At 37.3% G+C, this 20,225-nt stretch overlaps 1 protein-coding gene across 3 annotated transcripts in view; it reads left to right on the top strand.

The window, feature by feature from the left end:
* PPP3CA (protein phosphatase 3 catalytic subunit alpha) overlaps nt 1–20,225 on the top strand; it is a 309,840-nt gene that overhangs the window by 160,710 nt on the left and 128,905 nt on the right. For 2 of the 3 annotated variants that reach the window (XM_020884235.2, XM_020884233.2), the window contains exon 2: nt 585–785. In XM_020884235.2, coding sequence (XP_020739894.1) covers nt 585–785 — 201 coding nt within the window. Of the gene's footprint in view, nt 1–256; nt 279–584; nt 786–20,225 lie in introns of those variants that run through there. The other variant, XM_070452186.1, reaches the window with a different exon arrangement.

Here is a 20,225-nt window from a genome sequence, read left to right as displayed (position 1 = left end):
TGTCATACTGTCCTCCTGCTGTTCAAGTTTCGTTTCATACATGCGCTTACAAGTCCTGATTTTCTGTTTGATATTCAGTGCGTTTTTGCCTTTTCGGTCTCAGATTCTTGCTCTCTCCCTAAACAGTGAGTCAGTCAGTTTACTCAGGGATGTGACTCCCACTGGTTGGAAATCTGGTCTGGCAGGCTGTGTCTCATTCCTCTTATCCCAGTAGAGGAGCCTACTTTTTAGTGGAGAAACATCTTTACCTGAGTCAAAATTGAATGGATGGATGGATAGTAAGTCTTTTCTTTTGCTTTTCTTCTGCTGTTTCGCCTAACAAACAAATAATTCTTGTAGCTTTTAGATGCATGAGATAAGTACTGGATGAATAAGAACTGTACATTTCCTTTCAGCAGTCACATTACATCTTGAATTAAGGAAGACAGTCTTTAGTTCTTGATAGCCCTGGATCATATTTGAATATGAACTTTAAAAATGCTCCAATAGGTGGTGAGTGATAGGGATGGACATTTGGTAGTTATTATTGAATCTTCTGTTGTTGAGTTTCGACTAATGTGATCCTTTGATTTCTTCTCTTTCAGCTGTCCCATTTCCTCCAAGTCACCGGCTTACGGCAAAAGAAGTGTTTGATAACGATGGGAAACCTCGTGTGGATATCTTAAAGGCACATCTCATGAAGGAGGGCAGGCTTGAAGAGACCGTTGCATTGAGAATAATAACAGAGGGGGCTTCCATTCTTCGACAGGAAAAAAACTTGCTGGATATTGATGCTCCAGTCACAGGTAAGGCCTGAGCACAGAGGCTGTCCACTTGGAACCCACACTTGCTGTTTATAGCTTCAGATCAAAAGTCCTAGATACCACTGAGTCTTCAAAGGCCTTCATCATCTTAATTGTTTACTGCCAAATCTGTACATCAGGAAGTAAAGATTTTATACATATGTAACAATAACTTTATTTTCGTGTACTAAATAGCCATATGATGTGATGCTCTACAGAGTAGTGGACAGCTTAGAGGTGATGGAGATGTTCTGGAGTAAAACCTTAACTAAGTGATATTTTGTCAGTAGAACACTCACTGTCATGAAGAATACAAGGTATTCATTGCGAAAGATCAGACAAAGCATAGGAATATTTCCACAGTGGTTACATGACTAAGTTAGAGCAGTGTTTCATCTCAGACTAGCATCACTGTCGTCATCACCTGGAAACTTATTAAACATACCATCTCAGCCCCCACCCCAGAACTATACTGCACTATATTTTCTAGGGTGAAACCTAATGATCTATTTCATCAAGTCATATAGGTGACCCTGGTGCACATTAAAGTTTGAGAACCACTGAATTTCAGGAAGAAGACCAAATTTCTCTCCTTCCTATAGCATTCTGTGTCTCGAAAATATGTCTGTTTTTTGAATGTTTTTGTTCTCTTACTCCTTAAGAGCAGATTCATACTTTGCATAAGTGGAACTTCTCTTAGACCATAAAAATTAAATCTTGTCAAAAAGTTTAGTATGGTATAGAGGGTTGGTTAGTAGAGACTTTTCAGCTATACTTTGTGAAGTTTGCTAAATTTTCAGGTATTTGTTTTTAGAGAAGCTTAAAAGCATGTATTTTCTCCTTAATTATCATTCTGGCAAAGGGAAAAAACTTAAACATAGGATTTTATCCTTTTATAAATAAAAAGAAATTCTGAAATATTTCATATATACTACTGATTGCTTCTTTCTTCCAAACCTTCATATACTTTTAATATTATTGACCTTGAAATATATTTTTGAAGGTGACTGGTTGGAGCAAGATAAGCTCTCTTTAATATCAGGCTAGACCTTCTTTGATCATAATACCTCTGAATATTCCTATTCCAAAGAAATTGACATATATATTTTGCTTTGGGTTAGCCATAGTATTTCTCTTATTTGTAATTCAAAAAAATAATGAATGCGTTTGGGGCCAGGTAGCAGGAGAAATCGACTTCAGTGGGAAGTCAGTGTTGGACCAGTGGTGAATAAATCAAGCTATATACTTACCTTGTGTGCATGACAATGATCCCCATTTTTCATGTGTCAAAATGCAGTCATGCATTATTATCTTTGACTTACAGACACTGTGGTCATATAAGAACAGAACAAATATGAATATGCTTTACTTTCTTAGATATGAAAATATGAGAAAATTTATTATCTAAATAGTAGTGTGGAATCCATCAGCAAAGAAGCTACCTTAAAAAACTGACTGTAAATTCCACCAATAAATAGATGGCAAAATAGTAGCTTTAAATGATCTCTGTATCATTTGGATTATTTGGTTTTGGTAAGAATGAATGGCTTAATATTTTATTATCATATAATGTAATAAACATGATAAATGGTATGTGTTATAATATCATGATTTTTTTCTCCATTTCACATGATAATGTGTGACTTCCAATGGAGAATTCATGTTAGACTCACTAATGAGCCAGTAGGTATTAATGAAGGTTATAATTATAACTAAAAGGAAACATGTGAAATAAGCATTTAAGGGACTATATTTCCTTGGATGCAGTCAGCTCATCTATGTGATGAAGCTCTGTCGTAAGAGAACACATAGCATCATTCTGTAAAAGTTGAATTTGTGATGTTTTATCCCTGAACCTTTCTGGGATCTATTGACTAACTGCCCTCATGTTCAATAGAGGTTGGGGGTCATTCTTTCTAGAGAGATAGCAGCCGTCATTTTGGCAAATTTCAGAACATAGATATGAAGAGAATTTAGAAATCAGGACTCAATGCTGCTTAACTTTCCCTGAGGGAGAAAAAATACAAAGTCTTTTAAATAGTGACAGAAGCAGCTATGGAGACATCACAAAATATGTATCACTAGTGAAATATAACCCAAGCAGGAAAAACCTTTCATTAGAGAATTGTTTTATTTCTTGATGAAGGCATGATTCTAAGGAACCTCTAGCAGATTCCATTGCAGTGATAGCTTTCCCCCTTTTCTATAAAGATATGCAATAAAAGTGGTAGGATTAATTTATTTTAATATTTCCATTAAAAGGGGGGGGGAAAAAAAACCTCTTTTGCATATAATTTACCAGAAAGTTAAATTCATAGCTTTGCATTTCAACCCATGAACTTGCAAGCTGAAACACAGAGGACTGCAAAATAAGATCAGGGTGTTCTGATTGGAGAAAATTACTGTGCCTTTGCATTTCAAGATACTTCTTAGAATTTATTTTGTAGCATTTTATGATATATGATTTTGTTCTGAGATTTTATTTCATCTGAACAGCTGAACATGGAGCTAAATTTTTATATTTAGAACATTTATTATTTGAATAACTGAATCAATAAAGTTATACTTTACTGATACTAGGTTATGCGATAAAAGGCATAGTTTATCCTTCCAAATCTTCAGGGTAGTGAATTCTTTATATAGTTCAGAATTCCACACTTAAGTAAAATGGAGACCTTAAGAAACAATTCGGAGGAGAAAGAAGTGGAAGAGGAGAGGGAGAAAGAAGAAAATATTCGAGTTTGTAAATGAGAATCTGTGAAAAAAGATTAAAGGGAAAGAACCAAGGACTTTGCAGAGAAGCAAGGACTTCTAATGTAGGGAGAAAAAGCCTGAAGCCTGACCATATGGTGGTTTTCAAGTGGTATTAGAAATAGTCTCTCACTTACGTATGTCAGATTCCTAAAATGTAAGGTGAGTGATGTGGGTAGGAACTGACCAGTAACTTTCTTGTTTGGAATTCAACTTGAACTGGAGCAGGTATGTAACATCACAAACCAAACAAATGGCAAATATTTCATAATTATGCACACAGTCCACTCCCCAGCTTTCCCTCTTCTTTTCTTTCCTCTTATTTTTTTAATTAATAAAACCATTTCACTCTTAGTTGTTTAAAGAGTTGTGCTAACTCCTCATTAGCGCATGGATGTGCTAACCATCCACGCATGGTTTGCTCCCACTTAAAGAAAAATCCAGATATTAGTGTCCTGTTAATTTGAAATCTGGACTCTTATTTCATTCCTTTAGCAGTTTTTTCATGTTTAAATTTATAAAGCTGTCCAGCTTCCCTCATTCCCTCCCCTTCAGTTGTTTTTAAAGTGGTAAAAAGTTTATGTTCATTTAGGATTTTTTTCCTTTAAAATTCTGTACTTTTGATTTTGGAGAAAGACCAGGAAGCTGCCTAGTCCGCAGGGTGGCTCCTCCCATGTGTCCCGTGGGGGAGGAGATAACGCTCTCTGTACCTTACCCTCCTGAAGCATAGATTTAGATAAACCAGGAACGGTTGCCATGGGAGTTGAGATGAGGATTAGTGTTGGGTCCCCAGTCAAAACAAGGGAGGTATGAGTCACATTTTGCTCTTTCTTCTAAACTAACTTGCTTGATAGGAATGATGGCTGTTTCCGAGATTTAATTTGAAGTTTGTGTTTCTATATTGGAGGCATTTTGTGAAGGAAAATATTTTCCTTCTTTTTGAATCTTTCTTTTTTTTAAATTGAGTTGAAGTTTTCTGTGTTCCCTTGCAAACAGACAAATGGATCATTAAAAACTGTGGCCAAATATCTGTGTGGCAACTTGTTATGAGCTGAATGTTTGTGTCCCCACGATAATCATATGTTGAAGCCTTAGTCCTCTTTGTGATGTTTTGGAAGGTGGCATCTTTGGGAAGTAATTGTGTTTAGATGAGTTCTGGGGATGGACCCTTCATGATGGTGTTAGTGCCCTGATGAGAAGAGCATGAGATGAGAGCCCTCTCTCTTTCTTCCATGTGGGGATGCAGTAGAAAGATGGCCATCTACAAACCAGGAATAGAGCCCTTACCAAACACTGACTATGCCAGCACCTTGATCTTGGACTGTCCAGCCTCCAGAACTGTGAGAAATCAGTGTTTGCTATTTCAGCTACCCAGTCAAAGATATTTTGTAATAGTAGCCAAACTAAGATCCAACCCATTTGGGAATTCAATTTACCAAATATTTACCTGATACAAGTGGTATGTGTTATACACAGGTGAGTAAGACCTGGTCTCTGCTCTCTCAGTGGTCAGAATATAACAAGAAAACTGAAGCAGATATTTGCTGAAATATATGTACATCAAACTACTGATGAAATGAAAGTATATGACCAAGATTTTTTTAAGCAAATTTAGAAATATGCACCTGGATAGAGCTAACTTGAAACTAAAAAGTTTTCCTATCTTCTAAATGGCTAAGGTTTCCCTAATAGAGTCCATTGATTATTATATTATGTCTTTGAGTTATAGGAACTGTTAACTAGTTTGGACCCTATTTGTCCTGAATGTAGATTGAGAACTCTTTCAGAAAGTTAAGAACTGTGAATGATGAAACACATGAGGCGTATATAGTCCTTGACTAGAAGACTCAAGGGGTCTATCTGAGGAGTTAAATACATAAATAGATAATTACTATAAAACCTGATAAGGATTATAATTGAGGAGCCTATAAACTAGTATGGGAACTCAGAACAAGGAGTGCAGGGAAGCCAAGAAAGTCTTGACAGATGACATGATGTTTGAACTGGAGCATGTGTGATAAGTGAAATTTTACGATGTGAAAAAGCTAGCAGAGTCTGTTCTGAGCAGAGACAACAAACAGCATATTAAAGGCACTGATATTTTTCATAAAGTGGGGAGGCATGATCGTGGAGGTTTGCTATGGGTAGACAAGGTCTCAGAACGGTGTGAGGGGTAGGGGTGTGGGGTAAAGCTGAGATTGGATGGTCAGGGTTCGATTTTAGTCTCTTGTGAGCAGCACTTAAACATCTGGTTACTGTTCTTTAGGCACTGGGGAGTGGCAAGGGTCTTTGAGTAGGGGAGTTACACAGTCAAGTCTGTGACTAGAATTGCATCCTGAATGAGATGAGTAGAGTGAGTGGGGAGGAACTCTTAGGAGAGTTGTTGATCAAGAACCTTTTATCCTTGATCAGGGTGTCCCAACAATGATTTTGGCAGGCTAGGAGAATTGGATCTGATTTTGACTACAGGGCTTTTCAAAAATGATAGTTCACATTGATCTTAAAATGTTTGATTAATTTGTACTTGATCAATATCCGTTAAGACTTCTTGAATATGGTACAGTGATTTATGCAGGAATCCAATTTATTACATTTCGCCTTCAAGTTCTCATATTTTCCTGTTTTTCTCTTTGGCTTAGCAAAGAACATTTCCTTCATTTATAAAGCAGACGCAGACCAGGAGCTTGGGTCTTTGAAAGAAAATGATTTAGAACTCATTTTCTGCTCTCGGGGCCGAGGGGACCGGCCAGCATCAGCTGGGCAAACTGCTAATCTCTCTGGTTTGTCTGTTTCCTGAAGGGGGGGATTTGTCCCTAGGGCAGCAAAGGATTCCCTCGGTGCCTGTGCCTGCCATTTAGCCTGTCAGGCAGTTGCCAGGAGAACCCTCTGGCTTTGTTCCTGGATGTGAGAATGAGCCAGTGGCCAAGTTTAAGGTCATGGCATTCCTTCCCTTACAGCAGCTGACGTCAATTAGGAGAATTCCCCGTGCCTTTCCTCTGGGGAGAGTGAAGTAGCGGGTAGGAATCCAGTGTCTTTTGAGAACTAAAAGATCAGTGTTTATTCTCTTTATACTATCATTTGTCACTATCAACGCAACGTGGCCTTAGTTTATATGAGGATAAAATATTACTTCTGGGGCATTTTGCCCACTTGTGATTTCAGTGGCCAAATCTTTAGGGCCGGCCCTGCAGCCAGAGGCCGATTTTGGTACCCAGCCCACTGCTGGCAGGTCAGCACATTTCAGGCCCAGCCTGCGGCAGCAGCACCTCAGTTTTTTGATATTTGGTGTTCCCCTTAATTTGGGCCCTTGACTTAAAAAAAATCTTTTTTAAAGATAATGTTAAAAGGATAAACGGTCACTGCATGACCGTGTCCTTTTCCCTGGTTTGTTTTCCTCCGTTGTTTTGCAAGGTTGGTCTTAGGAAACCCATCTTAAAATGAGAGAAGGGAGTCTCAGTTTACATCTGAGTTTCTTAAACTTGGGCATGGATCAGAATCTCCTGGAAGGCTTCATAGAACACAGATTGTTGAGTCCCACCTCCAGACTTTCTGATTTAGTATCTGGAGTTGTTGTTGTTTAGTTGCTAAGTTGTGTCATACTTTTGAGACCTCATGCGCTATAAGCCTCTGGGCTGCTCTGTCCGTGGGATTTCCCAGGCAAGAATACTGGAGTGGGTTGCCATTTCCTCCTCCAGGGGATCTTCCCAACCTAGGGATTGAACCTGCGTCTCTTGCATTGGCAGGCAGATTCTGTACCACTGAGCCTCCTGGGAAGCCAGTTCTGAATTAGGGCCTGAGAATTTGAATATCTAACAGGTTCCAGATCATGATGACCTCCTTGATCTGGGACCCCTCTGTGGGAACCACTGGTTTAAGTATTGACTTGAAGTCTCATAGCTAGTAAGCTGAAGACATTGCTATGCACAAGCATGTATCAACATGACTCATGCCAAGCTATTACACTCTATTCTATACACTGTTCTGCCTCTGTATTCAGTTGAAAAAAATCAAGCATTTCAATTCATTTGGCTGGAGTTTGTTCTTGCTCATTACTGCAGAAAACATATTAATCCTAAGCTTGCTGTTCAAGGTTCTCAAGAAATAAGAGGAATACATTATTTTGAATCAATTATAATTTATATTTTAAATTAAAAATTGAAATAACATAAGGGTCAAGACCAGACAATAGTGCTTAGTGTGGCTGGAGCACAGTGTTTATATAGTTTTTCCCAGTGAAAAAACTTTGTAGTGCTTATCTTTATAAGCTCTTTTAGAGCTGACTGTAGAAAGTTACTGCTGGGTCTGTTTTTAAAGGAAAATAAAGGAAAACTGGAATCAAAAGCATCTATAAATGAATTGTGTGGTAATGAATATAGTATTATTTACCATCTGAGCCAGAGTATTATGTTAAGAATAGTTGAGCCTTAGGAATTCAGCATTTGTGCACAATGTACAAGTCAGTAATAATCTGTTAACATCAGTAAACATATAGCACCATCCAGGAAAAGCATTTGATAGTTATTACAATTGCAGCATGATTACATGTGGAGATATTTTTCTTTAAGACACCGTGCACCCTGTTTGTTTTCAATCTGCCGTGAGTCGGTCCATTTCACAAATAGTAGACTGTGTAAGGGCTGTTTGTTAAGGCCGTGCCTGTATTTGTTTCCATAGGAAGACGAAAATCCCCAAGCTATTGTGCTTAAAATCTAACAGTGATCACGTGCAATGATAATACTCTGATGGTTTTGGAGAAGGTTGAAGTATATTATTATCAATACTACTGTGACTTTAAGAGAAGTAGTGAGTTTTTTTAATATTTTTTAATTTTTTTAACTTTTAATTTTCTGTGGGAGTATATTTAATTAACAATGTTGTGTTTCTTTCAGGTGCTCAGCAAAGTGATTCAGTGACACATATACATGCATCTATTCTTTTTCAATTTCTTTTCCCATTTAGGTTGTTACATAATACTGAGCAGAGTTCCCTGTGCTATACAAGAGGCCTTGCTGGTTATCCATTTTACATGTAACAGTGTGTACACATCAATACCAAACTCGCTAACTGTCCCACCTCCCCTCCCTTCCCCTTTGGTAACCATAAGTTTGTTCTCTTAATTCTGTGAGTCTGTGAGAAATAATGTTTCAAACAACACCAAAAGGCTTCCAGGGAAGGAAAGAACATTTTGGATACCTTAAAAGAAAACTACAGACATACTTCCCTGTGTCTACAGGCAATGCAGATTATATTCGTGTTTCTAGTTTATCTCACATTCCATTTTCTCATGGAAGTATCCCTATTAATTTTAGATTCCAATGATTTTATTTTCTTGTGATCCAGTAATGTTTACGGGCTCTTACTGGACATTCCCACATAGTGGCCGCAGACTTGTACTGGGCTGTAACAAAGTTTTCTCTGGTCCACAGTGAAATTGTCTTTTTTCATTTTAGTGAGAATGCTTTTTTTTATGTACCTGAAACTATGGTGATGATAGGTAGTAATTGTTTTTTATATATTCCATTGAGGTAGGAAGTTAATGAGTTATTTTTACCACGAGGCTGACATTTGTTAGGTTCTTTTTTTTGCAACTCGCTATTATAAACACTGTACTTTTTAACTCTGAGTTTTCACACAATCCTATGAAGGAAGTGCTGTGATCAGCTCAATTTTACAATGAGGAAACTGGATCTCAGTGAACTTGCGTGTTGTATCTAAGATTATTGATCTAGAAAGTCCTAGAACTGGTATTAAAACCCAGGCAGTTCAACAGCATCTATTCCTATTTTATTTGGGGTTAGAAATTAATTTTATGGGTTCATGAAATGATTAAACATGGGAGTAACCATATAGCGTGGCATTTAACTAGAGCTGACCTTTGTTTATCTAGGGGTTGAAGGGTGCTGATCCTTTATAGAGTTGAAAATGTGCACATAACTTACAGATGGTCCCCCATATACAAGAGGTTTTGTACCCACAAAGTCAACCAACCTCCAGTACTGTACTATTTCCTATTGAAAATGAAAAAATCCTCAAAACCTGTGTTGTTCAAGGGTCAACTGTATGTTGTACTGAATTTTTTGTTGTTGTTTCAGGCTATTATCCTATTTGTTAACATCTGAGACCATGGATTTTATGGTACGGTTCTGTGAATATTCCTCTGTTTTACACTGATTTTAATGTAAATACAATGCTGACTTGGACATAGTAAATTATGTGTAAGTAAATTATGTGTGTATAATGGAAATACACAGGAACCTTTTAGGCAGAGTATGTATGTGTTTATGCATATGTGTGAATGTATGTATTTGTTTATACAAATGTGTGAATGTATGTATTTATGTGTTGTCAGTAACATCATTTAAATAGCAGTTTTCTTTTTACTCTGTTCTTTCCTCCTGGCTGAAGTGGAGGCTTTTTGATAAATGAGATACTGGATAAATACATGAACTGTCATAAGTAGCTTTTCATAGAAGAATCTGTGATTTAATTAGTGGACTAGTATGAGAAAAATATTCAGTTTTGAGACAACTGCTTTACCGTTATTTAAAGTGACTATCTTCATATATAAAATGTGTTCTTTAAAATAGAAATTGAATATTTTCATGTACACATCTTGCTAATGTTAAAACAGGTTCCTTGAGAGAAGGCCTTTAGGTAATCAGTCTGGGTGTTGCTTTTGTCTTGGGTATCACATAGGTTTTCCTTCTGCTATGTCAGGCTCTCCACCAGCATCTTAGAGTGAACATCACCTCGTGAAGTCATGCTGAACGGCACAGACAGGTTTGAGACCTAATTCAGCTGTTGAGTAAGGAAAAAGGGGAAAATTCTCAAAGAAGTCCAGTGTTCTTTCCTCGTATTAAAGCCTCGATGGTGTATATGGAATCCGTGTTGTTGTTAAGCAGCTAAGTTGTGTCCAACTCTTTGCCACCCCGTGGACTGTAGCCCACTGGGCTCCTCTGTCCATAGAATTTCCCAGGCAAGAATGCTAGAGTGGGTTGCCATTTCCTTCTCCAGGGGATCTTCCCGACCCAAGGATCAAACCTGCATCTCCTGCATTGGCAGATGGGTTCTTTACCACTGAACCACCCAGGAACCTGATATACACACACATACACACATTGACATATATATTTCAATACAAAAACCCAATCCAGGAATAAATTGCAAACTGTTAACAACAGTTAACAACTTTATGTAGCTTTCATCGTATGAAAATGACATTTCTAGTTAAATGTATTTTTTAAAGTAGGATTTTACTGCTTTTGTGATGATAGAAAAAAGTAAGCAACACAACCCACATGCAAGGGATAATCAAGTCTATTTCAGAGGTTTCTATGAAACAATATTGTATTTTAATATTCTGAATAAGATTCCAGTTCCTGTTATCACATGGTTAGTTTTTGACTCCAGTTTGGTGTATGATATGCTCCTCTGTAAGTAATTTCTGTTGATATTTGACATTGTGGTCCAGATACCAGGCAGTTTTAGACATAGCAGCATTGTTTCATTCTGTTCCTGAAGGTATTTAAGGTTTGGAAACCAAGTTTTTAAGCTTCAAGTTCATGAGAGTCATATATGAAGATGAAAGGAAAATATTTTTTTAATAAGTTTTTCTTAATATTTCTCTTAATGATCTCTGCTCTGAACTGTCTTTCTTACATTTGCAATAAACAAAGTCCTGTGATAGAGTGAAGTTAGGATTCGTGGAAAGAAAGATTGTAGGTAATAATGAAGGAAACATAAACTTACTGACCAAAATTTCTTTTTCTTTTACAGCACCATTTGTAATGATTTATTTAAAAAGATATATCAAGGTCAGCATTTTATTTACAGTGACTTTCTTTTCAGATTCATATGTTTTGGTTGTATTCCAGACTACATTGTTGGGTTGTTTGAATTTTACGATTGGTGTCAGATGTTTTAATATTAAAAATCTTTTTGGAATTCATGAATTTGATTCCATTTCACAAATGTCATTAACTCATCATCTCTGAATATGCTATCTGATTTTAGATGCCATCTGGTGGTATGCATTTGATACTTCTAGTGCTAATTTGAACCACCATCAGTCTCATATCCTTTATTGATCATGAAGGAGAATATTTTTGAAATGACTTGCAAAGACTTTTGTTTCCACTTCAAACAAAGGATCCTTTTTGTACCTTGCTTTCTGTTTTCTCAAAGTAAAATGCATGTTTGCTTTGGTCTTTATTAACATACTCTGAGTCTTTCTTAAGACAGCATTGACTCTGAAAATCAAGTTCCCATTTTAAGAAACTCAATTTAGTTCAGAGAAATACATAGATATATATCATCCCCCTTAAAATGGTAATTATGTATGTTTTTTATTTCATTTTTAAATGTAAAATTTGACTGGCTGTTTGGATACCATGTGATGAATAGGAGATTATCAGATAATCATCAACAGGAAACAGAAATTGTTCATTGCAAATTCTCTTCCTCATGTTTTAAACATTAAAGACCAGCTCCTTCAAAGGTGGACCTTAGCTTAATCTTAGGTACTGCTTTTTTCACCTTCTTCAAGAGATAAGCTGGTAATACTTATTAAATATATATCAAAGCTAGGTAGAAATTAGAAAGTAAATTATCTGCATTATTGATATTAAATATCCATTCCATTTAAGAATCTGAGTAAAGGAAGTGTTAAAAAGTACATGAGGGTTTTTTTTAGGTCCTTTCAAAATTATTTGTGGCTGGTTAAATTAGTATAGCAAGGTATAGAGGCATTGGGCCAATTTATAGATTCTGTGGTCTGTTCAACATTCTCTGATTATACTCAAAATTCTGGTCCAGCCATTTTAATCTGAAGGGAAAAAAAAAAGAGGAATGGTGTGAAAAGAGGTGAGAAGAAGAGCGATTTCATCTCTGCTGTCCAGATGACCTGCTGAGGTATGTCTCCTAATGACAGTGCAACAGCAGCTTTATTTTCATCCTATGTAGTGTGGTATCCAGGTTAAAAATCATGGACCTCTAGATTAGCATTCGGGATCTTCAAGTTACTAGCTGTTTACCACTGGGCAAGATATTTCACATCCATAAACCTCAACTTTCTCATCTTTGAAGAGATGAAGTGTGAGTCCATGCCTGTCACTCAGATAAAGTGAATGCTACCAGTGCAGCACTTAGCTAGAATAAGTGCCCAGCAAACAGTAGCTGCTTTGTTATCATGGCTATAACCATTTTTGTCATGGCTATTATTGCTGTTATGCAGCTAATATTGCAACTATCAGTTCTGTTCTATTGTTCAGCACAGAGAACCGTTCACTGTATCAGTGTGGCTATTATAGCAGATTTTGTATATTACCTTTGATGGATATAAGGGATTACTGAGAGGGCTGTGGAACAAAAGATGAAACAGATAGGTCATTATGCCTATAACTCTCCACTAATCCTTTGTAAATTGCAAGTGAGTTTTAATTTTAATTAAAGAGAAATACATTTTGTTTTCGTGGTCATGCTGTCAGTATATCAGTTAGAAATAGAAATAAAAAAAAATGTTTTAAAACCTCTGTCATATGGGCTGGGATGTCTTTTAAAATTAGACATAATTAACCAAATATGGGAGGGTGGCCCTTGCTCAAGAGTTTCACTTCAGAGTAATGATACTCTGAATTTGATGGCTTAGAATCATTCTGATGCAAATACATTTTAATTTTAAATTTGGATGATTGAGCTTTTTAAAATATAGGTCCCTATGCTATACAACAAATCTGGTTGTTTATGTATTTTATATATAGTGGTGTGTATCTGTTAATCCCATATTCCTAATTTATCCTACCCCTGCTTTTCCCCTTTGGTAACCATAAGCTTTTTTTTTTTCCCTATGTCTATGAGTCTGCTTCTGTTTCGTAAATATGTTCATTTGTATTATTTTTTTAAATTCCACATAGAAGAGATACCATACTTTATTTGTCTTTCTTTGTCTGACTTACATCACTCACTAGGGTAACCCCTAGGCCCATCTATGTTGCTGCAAAATGGCATTTTTCCATTCCTTTATATGACTGAATAATAATCAGTATACTAGTAATCAGTAGTATACATGTATGTATATATACATGTGTATGTATATATACACATTCATTATAAATACATATATGTGTGTGTATATATATATTGTTTCTTCTTTATTCATTCATCTGTTGATGGACACTTAGATTGCTTTCATATCTTGACTATTGTAAATAATGCTTCTTTGAACATTTGATTGTGTGTATCCTGTCAAATTAGTTTTCTTTTTTTCCAGGTATGTGTTCAGTTTTGAGATTACTGGATCCTGTGGTAGCTCTATTTTTAGTTTTTTAAGGAAACTCCATACTGTTTTCCCACCGTGATTGCACCAATTTACATTCCCACCAACAGTGTGGGAGGGTTCCTTTTTCTCTGCACTGTATCCAACATTTATTTTTTGTAGACTTTTTGATGGTGGCTGTGGGTGATTGGCTTTTTAAATGACAGTTCATAGAACTTCCAACAAAATATCCATCATCTGGATTTTTACATTCCCAAATAATGTGCTACTATAGATTACTCCTTGACATTTAAATCAGAAAAATGTGACGGAAATTTCCAGTGATTCTTTCCATCCCCTGACTGGCCACCATAGTACCAAAAAATCAGTGATGTGTCCTATGTATAAGATACATAAGATGCATTGACACATTAAAATGGTACAAATATTTTTTAACTTGTCATTGATTGGGTTGAGTCTGAGGAATTAGGTCGGGAGGACTCATGGGGACATTTCCATTCAGATGATGGATGTCTAGGGAACCTGAAGTAGCTAGGGAGTTTTGTGTTGAGTTTAGTGATGGCTAGGTAAATGTAATGACAGATGCTCATTTCAAGAAACAGACTGGGGGTAAATTACAATGGAAACAGACATAACCCTTTCAAGGACAGACTGGGATAGATTTGGGGTTTGACTCATGATGGGTTGTCCAGCTTAGAATGGTGGAGGAAAAGAAAAAAGGGATTATAGCAAAATAAATGTTATAATTGATTAAACAATCTGGGAACTGTCAGATGAACCCTTAGGAAAGGGAGCAAAGTATCAAAAGCCTGTCTACCAGGGGTCGATGAGAGTGTGACTGTCTTTATCAGGGTACATTATTTAAGGATATGTGATGATCATGACTTTAATTAAACTTTTTAAAAGTAAAGACAATGTTTCTTTTGGAGCAGATTTTGATTTTCTGTTGAAGTAAGGCTTAATGCTAAAGCCATTAAGTATTCCCTGTGTTATTGGCAAATAATAAAATGAGTATCTGTGGAGACGGTAAAACTGAAATGTTGCATGGATGTGTTCAGTCTTGGGTTCTAGACTTTTACAAGTAACATCTCCTTTCTGTATGTCATGAGAATGTTGTCAGGTAAGGTGCTGTCTCCTGGTGAAGAGAACATTGGCTCTAGAATGAAACAGATGTAAGCTTTAATCCTGCTGCTGACAGGTTACTTCACACATCCCTCTCCATTTACTCATCTGTAGAGAGGATTGAAATAATTTCTACCTTACACTGCTGTGAAACAGGAGGCAGTGTTCAGAAAATCCTCACACAATTCCTGAGACGTAGTAAGAACTAAGTGAATAAAAATGATCCTTTATTCCCACTGATATTGGTGCTTACACACTCATTCCACTAAGCCTTCTGAAGTACAGGGATGGATAACTATGTAACTGTTTAGTAAGAAAAGAAAAATTATAAATCTCCCTCTAGTGGCTTACACTAAGTGATGATCAGTCATGGTCATAGGGATTTTGTTTTTTTGTCTGCTAAATTTAACAATCATTTCTTGGTAAGAAACATCAAACACTTGCTGGTTTATTCAACACTTACTTCATATTTGTCCTTTTGGTGCAGGTTGAAAATCATCAAAGTAATTTATGATCACAAATTCGAAAATACAACTCATAGAATTGATACAGACTCTCTTCCTGTCTTGCTTGGTTTACTTTCTTATCATCTGAATTCCACCTGTCGTCTGACTCACGTATGAGTTACTTGATATTTGTTTTAGTTCCAGGCGGAAGTATAGTTGTTTTACGGAGGATCTTCTTGTCATTATTATGCTAAAAGATTGTCTTTCTCTGAACATAAGAAAAAAGGGACAATGAAAAGAATGATATTGGTGAAAACTACAGTCTAGCAGCAGAGGGAAAGAGTAATGGAGTATGAATCAGGAATCTGGAGACAACAATCTGACAACAATATCTTCCATTCATGAGAAGGTTATTCTAGACGATCTCAATGCTCTTTTCGGTTTTGATTCTATAAAGGTGTTTCTTACTCAAAGTACCCATTACCCGACTTCAGAATGAATACTTTGATGAGATGCTTCATTAACCTTATCAGTATTTTCTCCTGCCACCCTTTAAAAACACCTCTGTGTCAAAGTAACTGATAACCCTAATTTTTGTTTTTGTGTGAGTTCATTTCTCCCATAGGATGGTTTCCTGAACATTTCAGAACCATTGGTTCTGAAATAAAATATTTCCATGCATTCTTCGATAACTAGAATGACCTCTGTCATTAACAGCATAACCCTTTTTGTTATACCTGGAGCTTCCCCACCCTTCCCCACATGTGTTTCCTTCTTTTTTTTTTTTTTTCTATAATAGAGAAGGGCAGTTTTCCCTAAACATTTTTTCTTTAAGCGTATACTCTTTTTAGTCTTCTAATATAAGTGAATTGACTGCTTTTTATTTTGAATAATTTTATTGTGACTATAGAAAAAGATGCATTATGAAAAGGGGATGGACTTGTAAATTTTAAGTAAAACATCCTGATATATCACTATAATATAAGAAGAAATATGTTTTTTGTCCCTGCGCCAGGTTCCTAAAACTCTTATAACTTCCTGAATGGTGGGGCAGAGAGAAGCGTCTTACAGAGCACTCCTAAACCCCTTGGAGTTTCCTGGGCGATAGGAGTGTCCTTTGTTCTAATGAGGTGACTCTTGGTGGATTCCTGGAGAGTTCCAGGATGTGAGTTGGTCACTAGAGAGACCAAGCCATGAATAGAAGTTTAGAACTTTCAACCTTATCCCTCATCTTCTAGGGAAGGGAGAGGTGCCGGAGACTGAGTTAATAGTCTATCACGTCTATGTGATGAGGCCTCCATAAAAATTCCTTAACTACAGAGTCGGGAGAGTGTCTAGATTAGTGAACACGTCTCCATGCTTGGGAGGCCGATGTGCCCCAGCTCCAAGGGGAAGGAAGCTCGAGTGCTTGGAATCCTTCCTGAACTTCACCATATTTAGTTCTTCATCTGGCTATTCATCTGTATCCCTTAGAATATCCATTATAACAAACCAGTAAATAAACATAAATGTTTCCCTGAGTTTTGTGAGTCATTCCAGCAAATTTTTGAACCAGGAGCAGGGGTAGGCAGTTGTGGGAACCCTTGACTTTATAACCAAGGCTGATAAAAGTGTCAGTACCCTGGAGACCTGTTATTTGCAGGTTATTTGGTACCTAAAGGGCTCCACTGTCTCCAGGCAGTTAGTGTCAGAATTGAATTAAATTACAGGACTTTCAGTTGATGTCTGAAGAGTTGAAACACTGGTTGGTAGGGGGAAAGAAACCCACACATGTGGCATCAGAAGTGTTTGTGAACAGAGAAGCAATTTTCCTTTTATCATGCAGATACTAGTGTTATTGAATCTTTGAATTTTTTTTTTTTTTTTGGTATGATAAGAACCCACCTGCCAATGTGGGATACATGAGAGATGCGGGTTCGATCTCTGGGTCAGGAAGATCCCCTGGAGGAGGTCATGGCAACCCACTGCAGCATTCTTGCCTGGAGACTCCCATAGAGGAGCTTGGCGAGCTACAGTACATAGGGTCACAAGGAGTCAGACACAACTAAAGCGATTTAGCATGCACTCACCAGGCGGGGGGAGATTTTGATAATAGTTGTATATTGGCACTAGTTGTGATTTAATGAACACTTTCATTATTCCTCTAAGGGTTCATGATTTCTCATATAGTTGTTCACTGGCCATATCAATCCGTGTTATTAAATTCTTGACTTTTTAAAAATGTTAGAATTTCTTTCCCTGTGATTATTGTCCTGCTGTAACAGTCACCTGATTTTATTTGTGAAAGAGACCTAGAGACTGCCTGCAGCTCTCAGCCTCACAGTGAGAACACTCCTTTGGGGCAGGGCTTGGGCATGGCAGTGGCATCCAGAGCTGACTCTAGATCCAGAACACTGGTCCCCATCGCCATGGCCCACTGCCCTTCTGAGTTCTGTCATCTATTCTTTCTCAACAATAACAGAGAACGTGAATGGTTTCACTGCTGCAGCATGTCAGTGTTAACTTTCACAACTTAATTTCTGTTGCCCGTCTTAGAATTTATATTTATGTACTTTTTGTGCATTACAAGTTATTCCTTAGCAAGAGATTTGAGTGTTTCTACTCTTCCCTAGCCTGTAGGTCACATAAACTCACTTTTCCCCACTAACCTTTAAATAGAGTGAGCCCTCAATGTCCTTCTCATTTTGCCCTTGATCTGGAGCTTTCTTCTGCTTCTTGCATCATATCTGGCAGCAGGGCAGAGGTAATGACCTGTGAGGCGTGATGTTTGTCCATTCCATGACCCTCCCTATTTAACTGCCGGGAAAGTTTCCTTCATTTTCCCCCATAATTACCTTTAAAGGTCTTCAGACTTGAGAAAGTAGGGTTTTATGGAGACCACAGAATTCTAATGGGAGTCTACCACAGATCTCCATTTTCTGTTTCCTGTGGAAAATGGAATAAAATAGAATGTTTTGAGTTTCTCCAGCATACCCCTCTGGGTGGTAGAGTCAACCTTATTCATATTTATGCCTAAAGAGTAAACAACACACTGCTGCACTCCTTACTGAGGTTTCTTCCTGGCCATCGAATTTCTCCATTTGAAAACAGAAGGTGTGGGGACTTCCCTGATGGTCCAGGGGTTGGGACTTTGCCTTCCAGTGTCGGGGGTGTGGTTTGATGCCTGGTTGGGGAGCTGGGATCCCACATGCCTCTTGGCAAAAAAAAAAAAAAGAAAACAGAGGCAATGTTGTAACAAGTTCAATGAAGACTTTCTACATCAAAGAAAATCTTGTGAAGAGAAAAAAGGAAACAGAAGGTTTTTCATACATCAAAGACCATAAGTACCAGTTTCTTTTTCTCATCTAGAATAGATCTAGGTCTACAGATCTTTTCATAGTGTGTTCATATGTAAAATTACCCAAAAAATTGATATGTATATATCATAGTTTTAACTTCCTTTGGCCTTCTGAAATACTTCTTTAGCAAACACTCAAATGGAACCATAAAAAAAGTACTACATCTGGAAGAAACATTACGCAGGAAAACAGCTCAAGTAGTTGAGTGAAGGGAATGAGGGACTGTCACTAATCAGCTAGAATAAACTCGGAACAAGTCACTTCAACTGGCCAGGCCTCAGTTTTCTCATTGATAAAAGGAGCCAGACAGCATTGCCACCAGAATGACTCGCTCCCCACATTTCTTTGGTTTCATTCACTTAGAACTGGTGGTTACTTTGCCCAGGAATCTGCCGTGGCTCCTCTCCTGAGTCCCGATTTCAGGTATTATCTTGAAAGCTCCCTTTCATTTCTCAGAAGTATCTTTGTTCTGTCAGCCCCTGTTGATTTCTGCAGCTTCAAAAACAAGAGTAGTGTCCTTCTAGTTTCTAACAATTCTTTATCTCCTTGCTTTTAGTCTCTGCTTCCCAGGGATTCCCATTTCCTTTTCTTCCATCATTATAGATTTCCTGGATCTTTTTCATGTCTCCCAGGACTTTTCAGGACTTTAAATCTTACCCTCATCCTCTGATTTTCCCCTACCACCCTTGTTTCACAAAGCACTCCCCTTCCCAGTGACATGGTGTCTGAGTCAAATCCCAGCTCTGTCACCCTACAGCTCTGTGACTGTTCAAGTTACTTACAGTCTCTGTGGTTCAATGTCTATCTAACATAATTGTTGTGGAAATTAAGTGAATTGGTATCTGTAAACTCTTAAGGCACCATCTGGCACATGGTACATGGTATGTGATTGCTGGCTGTTTTAGTGTTACTACCAGCATCCCTCCCCTACCCTCCTCACTATTATTCTTGGCCAAGCGAGGGTCTCATCTTCCTCTGACTTAGGTTGCATATCCTTTTATGTTATTTTGGATCAGGAAGTACATAGAAACTGATGCCTACAGATTTCCCTTAAATACTTCAAATCATGTATAATCTCATATTTAGGGCTGAACACAAACATTTTATGTTTCTCTAATCCTACAACTCACTCTCACAATACTTAGGACCTTCACATGTTGTTGAGAAGAAATGTCATACTTTAAGAAAATGTTTTAGAAAAGCTTTAAACCAGACTACAAGAATACCTAAATGCAAAGGATTTATTAAGTCTCTTTTAACAAATAAATCACATCCAAAGACTTTACCATTTTGTGATTTTTTTCCCGCAACTCCAATTCTGTGATATTTTAATGGAAAAAGTTACCCACCAAGTAGTTTGATGGTTTTGCTTCCTTGAAAGAAATCTTTTGGGTCCATATTTTAAAAGAGGTAATATTCAGGAAGTCATACGAAAGGAGACAATCTAAAGTATTTAATAGAGCCATAGAATATCAAGAGTTTAAAACCCTAGAGCTCATTGAATTCAGTGATT

The sequence above is a fragment of the Odocoileus virginianus genome, chromosome 21 (genome assembly GCF_023699985.2).
Source record: "Odocoileus virginianus isolate 20LAN1187 ecotype Illinois chromosome 21, Ovbor_1.2, whole genome shotgun sequence".
In the NCBI taxonomy this organism is placed as follows: domain Eukaryota; kingdom Metazoa; phylum Chordata; class Mammalia; order Artiodactyla; family Cervidae; genus Odocoileus; species Odocoileus virginianus.
The sequence above is the reverse complement of the archived record's forward strand: the minus strand, read 5'-3'. Positions and strand labels throughout refer to the sequence as shown.